Here is an 8,238-nt window from a genome sequence, read left to right on the forward strand (position 1 = left end):
GTGTGGCTTCTCATCTGTAAGGCGACTGGCCTGTGCTGACACCTCAGTGGATAACATTGTGTCCCTTTTCTTTGCCGCATTGTCTTTACTGATCCCAGGAGTCCTCATCCTGACCTCCTATGTCCTGATTGGCATTTCACTATCAAGGATGGGTGCTGGTCAGAGGCTGAAGGCCTTCAGGACGTGTGCTGCCCACCTGACTGTGGTGTCCATCTCTTTCACCTCAGCTGCCTTTGTATACATTTCGTACAGAGTGACAAACTTTTCACCAGAGGTACGAGACTCAAATGACCTGACTTAAGATTTACCTTTCCTGTTTTAGTTTGTCTCACAAATGTCCACCAAGAGTGGAAATCTGAAAACATCCAGAAAGTGCTGCAACTGGTCATTCTTCTTGGAAAAAATGACAGGTATGCTAAGCCTACCTTGTTTGTCTAGTAAGGTGTTCTTTTTGTCTTTTAGGTTCGTATCATTGTAGCTGTGCTGTACGCTGCCCTGACTCCTTTCCTGAACCCAGTGATCTATAGTCTGAGGAACAAGGAGCTGCAAGAGTCCATCAGAAGGACACTGGTCAGGTTCAGGCCTGCTACTGTTTTAGCATCCTGACTGGGAAACCTGCCCTTCTACTAACTGGACACAAGAGAAAAGGCACCTGAGTAATCAGGCAGCTTAAATTCCATCTGAGACTAAAACATGATGTTTATTTCAATCATACTGAAAACCTCCTACTTATTATGTATGTTTAAGATAAATGTTAAACATATTTAAGATTTAAAAGTACACTTTTTTGTTCTATACCATAAGAAAACATACCAACACATTCTGCACAACACAGCACAGGATATTAAAGTTGTGTCCAATATCTGTTTTACCCAGTTTGATTTCAACATACCCCAGATTTTCTCAAGTATATTATTTCTATTGTACCAATTCTGTAAGGCTTTATATAACTCACTAGTAAAATCTTCTGCTGTATCTAAGCTGAGCAGTATCCTCAGTAATCACATCCATCCATCCATCCTCTATACTCCTTATCCTAACAAGTGTTGTCAGGGGCCTGGAACCAAATTCTCAATAGTCCCCTATCTAAAGAACAGATCCATGAAGACATTGGGCCACAGTTAAATTGTGATGCCTGCAGTTTGGTCTTTTGCCACAATGCTTAGTACTCTTACAGTGTATTGACAGGTTGTGTTTTCAGCTCTGTGTGCAGCAATTATTGCCTCCGCTGGTGTGTGAACTATAGGTAGGCAGACAACAGACTCATCAGTAGTGGGACTCAGACAGAAGAGCTTTTCACATTAGCCTGAGCAAAACGCCACCGACCCAGTAACAGTAACTAAGCCGACCGGGTCCGGATACTCAACCATCTGCAACATGTCACATTGTGGTGGCTTCACTGTGCTGACATTAATAGTTGTACAGTAAAGGACGGGGATTATACAGTACACAATATATGTTTCTTTCTCAGGAAACATGAGGCTCGTCTCTTTCCAGCAACCAGTTCCACAGGCTGAGGACAGTATCACTGGACAGTGTCTGCAGTGAGAGAGTCACTGGTCTCTGCTCTGGTCTCGCTGCTCCACCAGCTCCTCGCTGCACAGAGCAACATGTTTGAACTGTTTGTTGGAAACACACGGCCTCCTGTGTTTCCTGAGGAGGAAACCTGCCCCCCAGTGCAAGTTATTTCTTCTGTGTTTTACTGCTCAGTCCACAAAGTAAAGGTCCACCCTGGACAGGTCACCAGTCTCTCACAGGGCTGACACTTGGAGACAAACAACCACACACACTCACTCCTACAGGCAATTTAGAAATCGCCAGTCAACCTAATCTACATGTCTGTGGACTGTAGGAGGCAGCCAGAGTACCCGGAGAGAACCCACGCAGGTACAGGGAGAACTTGCAGACTTCACCCAGAAAGGTCCTGGGTCGACTTGAACCCTGACCTGAAAAAAAAACTGTAAGTGACTGATTATTGGAGCTGACAGTGTGGTGGGTAGAGCAGCTGCCTCTCAACTTGGAGGTTGAAGGTTCAAATCTCAGTGCCTGCAGTTCACATGTCGAAGTGTCCTTGGGCAAGACACTGTGGCCCCCGATGGTTAGAGCCATCGGTTGAGTTGGCGCCACAGATGGTTGCCTTGGTTCTGTACTGGAAACAAATTCCTTGTGTGTAACATACTTGGCCTATAAAGGTGATTGTCCTTATCTGTTTTCTGATCTACTTGTTGTTGTGAAGCAGTGTTACACATCCTAAAGTACAGGCCTGAAAATAACCTGAAACTGCTCTTTATACAGTTGTGATCTCCTCCCACAGCAACCGGTGGGATAAAATGAAAACTGCCAGTGACTCTAGCGCATACACAGTTCCCATCCTGGCCTGTCAAGTCACTTCACAGTAATATTTACAGCCCAAACATGAGTGTGCAAAAGTTACATGCCATTATGTTGTATTAAGTGACAAGAGCTGCCCATTTACAGGACTCTTACCTGTTCAACACAGTAGCACAGGCCACATCTCAATCACTCCTCACCTGAACTGGGCTGTGAGGCCCACATAACTGAGTTCTGATTGCCTCCTGCTGACCATTTATAAAACTATCACACACATGTTCATGATCATACACGACATATTTGTAGATGCAGTGTGACCTGCACATTCCGAGGATATCATTAAATCTGATGTACACCACAAATCACTGCTCACAATCCTGCCTAGAAATCAGAGTAAAAGAAGCTGAAGAACTTCACTGAGAAACCTCATGTTTTTAGGTTTCCCTCAGTATCACAGTGAGACCTGTGTGTACACAGTCCTCTGGCTCGCTGTGTTACTGCTACTGTCAGGGCTCTTCTGGTAAAAACATGCTTAAAACTTCAGCACTTCAGATATATATCATAGAAACAATGAGGAATTTAATCAAAGGCTGAAGTAGATGCAAAAGTTTAACATGTATAAAATAGAATCTAAGTGACAGAACTTCATCCGAACTTCACATTAGAATTAGCAGGGACAAACTCAGCACGTCTGAGTTTCTGCTGACATTTGATAATGTTACACTGATAGAATGATCATGGTGCTGCCAAGTGTCTTGTTATTGTGCAACATGCTGAGTGCGTGATAAAGTTTGTCCACGTTCCAGCTCTCTCTCACCGCCTGTCTCTCTGGTTATTTCCTGGTTCCAGGTGTTTGTTTTACTTTGTCTCCGTGTTGGCAGCAAGTCTTTTCTCCGTGTGTGAAGCTTTGGTAAGTGCCAGTGTGTGAATGACTCCCAGCTGCTCTGTGGTCTCACTCTTAGTTTCATGGGACTGTAACAAGTCGAACGTGCAGGTGTTTGAAAAGCTGCTGTTTGTCTGGAGAAGAGCTTGGCCCTGTGCTAACAGTTAGCCACCGTGTCCAGCTGCTAGTAGTAGGAAGGAGCAGAGCTACATGGCAGAAATACAGTTCACGTGCGGCTGTTTCTGTGTCACATGTTGTTCTAGTCGTGTGGTTGGGGGGAGGGTGACCCTACTGACAGATGCTCTGAGGCCGGTGGATGCAAGTAAGGCGCTAGCAGCCATGTGGCATAAATCACAGTAAATAGCAGCAGGCCTGAGCTTGACAAGTCTGTAGGTTGGTGAAGACAACAATCCAGTATCTATCAAGGGCGGGAGGAGGGGTGTAGATGCTCAGTGTGACGAAGCTCTGAAGAAGGTGTGTGGAGGAGTGGCCTGAGAATAGCTGGGAACAGGAGCACAGGGAGGCGGGGCTCAGTCTGCAGGTAGAGAAACAGGTAACACAGGTGAAAACGGGAGAAGCCATGAGTAATGAGCAATGAGTCCCAGGTCTGCATTGAACGCTGTCCTCATGTCAGAGTACAGTGTCCTATCAGCTCCATGTAGTGCCAGTACCAAGAGTCCGAGTCCACGGTACAGTAAAACACCCCCTGTGAGCGTTGAACTATAACAGACATGATGAGCTCTTTGTCCCTGATGCCTTCATGTGTCAGCAGCATTTTACTGTTGGAGCTTTTGAAGTGAAGCTCCTGTTGACCTGTTTGATATGGAGCTGCAGGGGTTTGTGTCATTAGTGAGCAGTCTGCTGATGATGGTCTGGGCTCATCAGAGACCAGTCGGGTCTGGTCAGAGCCAGAATAAAGGGAAAAATGGCCATCCCAGTGTCCCACAGCCCAAAGTGACCTCTTCACTCAGCGTGTTGTGTCCAGTGACTAAGTGTGTGAAGCTAAGCTGCTTCCGTTAGCGACGGCAGCCTGACATCAGATGGACTGATGGAGGATCAGCAGTATCTTCTCTCTGTGTTTCCTCTACAGCTGAAGCTCCCCAGTCTCTGGGACTGGATGGGAACTCAGCAACTGAGGATCTACCCAGGAACATGTCAGTGCTACTGTTGTACTGACTGGGTGCAGCTCTGCCATGAGTCGGTGTGAGGACAGAGAGGAGGGAGGCCGTCCCTCTGAAAGCCCTCTGTGTGGGGACCATGAGAGCCAGAGCACAGCTCCCAGGTGAGACGAGGATCTCCAAGACTCTTCTCCATGTCAGAGCTCAGCACCACACATCACTGCACCATCAGGATTCACACTCACTGTCACATCTGGCACTCAGCTGCTCAGGAGCTCCACATTAACTACTGACTGTCTGAATGAACAGAAAGACGACCACTGACCGGTCGACCGATCGACCGAGGTGAGACGGCGTCTGTCATCAGACATGTGGTGATGAACAGGATTACATTACTCATCCACTGGCTTCTTACTGGTTTTCTGTCTGTTTCCAGCATTTCAACTGGTCCCAGTCTGCTCCCACTTCAGCTGCTTTCAGGTTCAATCTACTTTTCATTTGTCACTTGTTTGTTTGTATCAGGAGGCGGCAGCAGAGACCTGAACCCAGCTGTTTGTCCACGAAGAGTGACGGGTCTATGGGTCATCCTATAACCTTTAAATCTGAACGTGCTGATACGAGGTAATAATTATTTTAACCATGTTATTATCTGCCTCTCCTACAGAGGTGACTCATGTCTTGTTTCAGGACTGAACCAGTTGCTGAGGAAGCTGCTCATCTTCCTCCATCACAGTTCCACAGTTGTTGTTGGTGCCTTGTAAACAAACAAACAGAGGGTGTTCAGGCTTTACAGGTGCCAGGTGAGCCAACTAGTGAGCTGGGTCCTGACTTCCTGAATAGTCGACCAGACAGCAGCTGGATCTCCCACACTGGACCTGGAACTTTCTTGCTGTGAGGCAACAGTGCTAACTACCGCTCTGCTGCGCTGCCCACATATGTCTAATAAAAACCAAACTTACTTAATAAACAAACATTGAGCAGTCTCGAACCAGAATCAAATGCCAAAGAGAAGAAGCAAGTCTTCAGTAGCAGCCTGATACCTGGTGGAAGGCTGGTCTACAGTTTCATTCCTGTGACCTCTTTGACTCCTGCAACAGCAAAAGCTCACTCACTCCTAGATTTAACCTTTGACCTTAGCACATCACAAAATAACTGGTTAAAAGACCTGACAGATTCTTCTTATAGGTGGTGATCTAAGAACTCTGTGAGACAGGAGGCGCTGGACCATTTAAAGGTTTAGAAACAAACAGCAGCATCTTAAAATCAGTTGTAAAACAATCAGTGAAGTGAGGCAAGACTGGGGTGATGTGGTCATGTTTACATGCATTTGTTGGAAGATGAGCAGTAGCATTTTGCACCAGCTGAACACGGGAAATGGATAAATGATTAACTCCAGCACACAGCATGTTACAGTGATCTAACCTAGGACTGATCAAAGCTTAACTTGCTTTTTCAAACCATTAAAAGATGGAAAAGGCTTCATTTTGGATAAAAGTCTCAGCTGGAGGAAACTAGATTTACTGACTGAGCTAATCTGTTGGTCTAATTTGAGTGCACTGTCAAATATCACCCCAGGACTCTTCATATGGGGTTTAATGTGTGGGGCCACAGGGCCGAAGTTGTAATTAGGAGCATCTGCTGAGCCTGGGCCCCCAAACATCACACAGTCCATCAGCCATGGTGTAATGACTCTCACACAGTTGACCAGAGTGTGTAGTGGGTTTCTCCTTGTTGCTTTCAAAGGCAGGTACATTTGAATATCATTGGTCTAGCAATGGAAAGTTAGCCCATATTTCTTCACGATCGACCCCAGTGGAAGCTTCTATAAAAAAAAAAGGACAGGACCGAGAACGGGGCCCTGGGGGACCCCACAAGTGAGGAGAGCAGTGGAGGAAAAGAACTTACCGATACTCATAGATGAAATCCTACTGACTGGATACCACTCACATCCTTTAAAAGCAGCATGATCCACTGTATCAAAAGTAAGATCCAAACGCACTAAGATGCCAGTATTTCCAGCACAAACAGCTAAATTTAGTCATGTTTCTTTCCTTAAAAATATAAACTAACCATGATGAAGGTCAGTGTTGGGTTCAGGCCGTCCCCTTACACTGAGACAAAGTCAGTGGGAGCAGCCTCGCATGTTGTCATAAAACAGCTTTGGTACAAACTGGCTTCAGCAACTGCAGCTGTGAGTTCTTCATGTTAAATAAAGACCTGATATTTGTCCTGTGTCCAGCGTCAAAGCCGTGTGACACTGAATCCTTCCCTCTGAGGGCTGATCAGGACGGCAGCTGCTGTGGCCAGGGATGCCGTGTGTAGACCTATATGTAGTTCCTGAGGGGAGAACAGATTGTTACTGAGCCATACAGCTCCTAGAAAATACCCTGGTTTCTTCCTCCCTCATGACTCCTGACTGAGTCGCCTGCCATCCTCATGTCATCGCTGCAGGAGTCTGACCTCATCAGTCACCTTTAATAAGTTGTGTCACATGTGAGTCCTGGCTTTTCCCTCAAGTCTCTCTTTCCTCCCCAGAGTTCAGCAGCAGAGCTCAGAGGTTCACAGTGATCAGTCTGCACAGCAGCATCAGCCAGACCTGGACTCCATATTTATGGTGTGTACATGTGCACTCACACTTTGTCCTAGGAACCACACAGCACACAGAGTGAACACTAAACACCCACTCAGGTCCTGACAGACTCCATGCTGCTGTGTTCAGACCAGCAGCCTTCAGACCAACACAGGAGTCACATGTTGGGTTGGACCAGTTTCACTTCACTGTTCACTTTCTCATTCTGTTCCAGCTGCTGGAGGAGAACATGGTCACTTTTGTGAAGAACGAGCTGAAGAAGATCCAGAGGGTCCTGAGTCCAGATTACCCAGAATGCTTAGAGTTGGATGGTGAGAATGAAGAGCAAAGGAGGAGCAGCAGAGAGTCATTTGTGCAGATCACAATGAACTTCCTGAGGAGGATGAAGCAGGAGGAGCTGGCTGAGCGTCTGCAGAGCAGTAAGAGGAACAGGTTTAACATGGTGGAAAGAGGAAGTGGAGGTGACATGGGAGAGGTTTCCACTGACACACTGTGCTCTAGATATGCTGCACACATCTGCACCAGACCACAGGCTGTTTGTCTCCACTGATGATACAAACTCTACACACACTGACATGTTTAGAGTGTCTGACTTTCTGAAGGATCTACTCACTGATTTAACTTCTTGTTTGTTCACTCAGGACTTGATCCTGGAATCTTTCGACGTAAACTGAGGTCTAAGCTGCAGCAAAAGTTCCAGTGTGTGTTTGAGGGGATTGCTAAAGCAGGAAGCCCAACCCTTCTGAATCAGATCTACACAGAGCTCTACATCACAGAGGGAGGGACTGGAGGGGTCAGTGATGAACAGGAGGTCGGGCAGGTGGAAACAGCATCCAGGAAACCAGTCAGACCAGAAACAACCATCAGACAGGAAGACATCTTTAAACCCCCACCTGGAAGAGATGGACCAATCAGAAGAGTGATGACAAAGGGAGTGGCTGGCATTGGGGAAACAGTCTTAAACCAGAAGGTCACCCTGGACTGGGCTGAAGGCAAAGCCAACCAGGACATCCACTTCACATTTCCATTCACTTTCAGAGAACTGAATGTGCTGGGAGAGAAAAAGTTCAGCCTGGTGGAACTGGTTCATCACTTCTTTACTGAAACCCAAGGAATCTGCAGCTTTGAAGAGTTCCAGGTCGTCTTCATCTTTGACGGTCTGGACGAGTGTCGGCTTCCTCTGGACTTCCACAGCACTGAGGTCCTGACTGATATCACACAGTCCACCTCAGTGGATGTGCTTCTGACAAACCTCATCAGGGGGAACCTACTTCCCTCTGCTCACCTCTGGATAACCACACGACCTGCAGCAGCAA

At 46.7% G+C, this 8,238-nt stretch overlaps 2 protein-coding genes and 1 long non-coding RNA gene across 3 annotated transcripts in view; all 3 read left to right on the forward strand.

The window, feature by feature from the left end:
- Nucleotides 1–117: 117 nt before the first annotated feature.
- Nucleotides 118–900, forward strand: LOC109952328 (olfactory receptor 9Q2-like). The gene is made up of 2 exons (XM_020587355.1): nt 118–274; nt 463–900. The coding sequence occupies exons 1-2, from the start codon at nt 149–151 to the stop codon at nt 604–606; spliced, it is 270 nt and encodes an 89-aa protein (XP_020443011.1). The 5' UTR covers nt 118–148; the 3' UTR covers nt 607–900.
- A 2,326-nt stretch (nt 901–3,226) lies between these two features.
- Nucleotides 3,227–4,942, forward strand: LOC109952329 (uncharacterized). Its single transcript, XR_002273737.1, has 3 exons — nt 3,227–3,241; nt 4,305–4,496; nt 4,855–4,942. It is a non-coding gene; the product is annotated as an uncharacterized LOC109952329 (long non-coding RNA).
- Nucleotides 4,943–6,295: 1,353 nt separating this feature from the next.
- Nucleotides 6,296–8,238, forward strand: part of LOC109952316 (protein NLRC3-like) — an 8,603-nt gene continuing 6,660 nt past the window's right edge. The window contains exons 1-4 of the mRNA XM_020587338.1: nt 6,296–6,314; nt 6,831–6,946; nt 7,137–7,341; nt 7,564–8,229. Coding sequence (XP_020442994.1) covers nt 6,296–6,314; nt 6,831–6,946; nt 7,137–7,341; nt 7,564–8,229 — 1,006 coding nt within the window. The remainder of the gene's footprint in view (nt 6,315–6,830; nt 6,947–7,136; nt 7,342–7,563; nt 8,230–8,238) is intronic.

Source organism: Monopterus albus, unplaced genomic scaffold (genome assembly GCF_001952655.1).
Source record: "Monopterus albus unplaced genomic scaffold, M_albus_1.0 scaffold454.1, whole genome shotgun sequence".
NCBI lineage: Eukaryota > Metazoa > Chordata > Actinopteri > Synbranchiformes > Synbranchidae > Monopterus > Monopterus albus.

Bases quoted from the DNA above. Each gene is read 5' to 3' on its own strand.
- LOC109952328 (XM_020587355.1), top strand. From the start codon at position 149: ATGGGTGCTGGTCAGAGGCTGAAGGCCTTCAGGACGTGTGCTGCCCAC. The intron at 275-462 runs GTACGAGACTCA...TTTGTCTTTTAG, and splicing joins TGACAAACTTTTCACCAGAG to GTTCGTATCATTGTAGCTGT.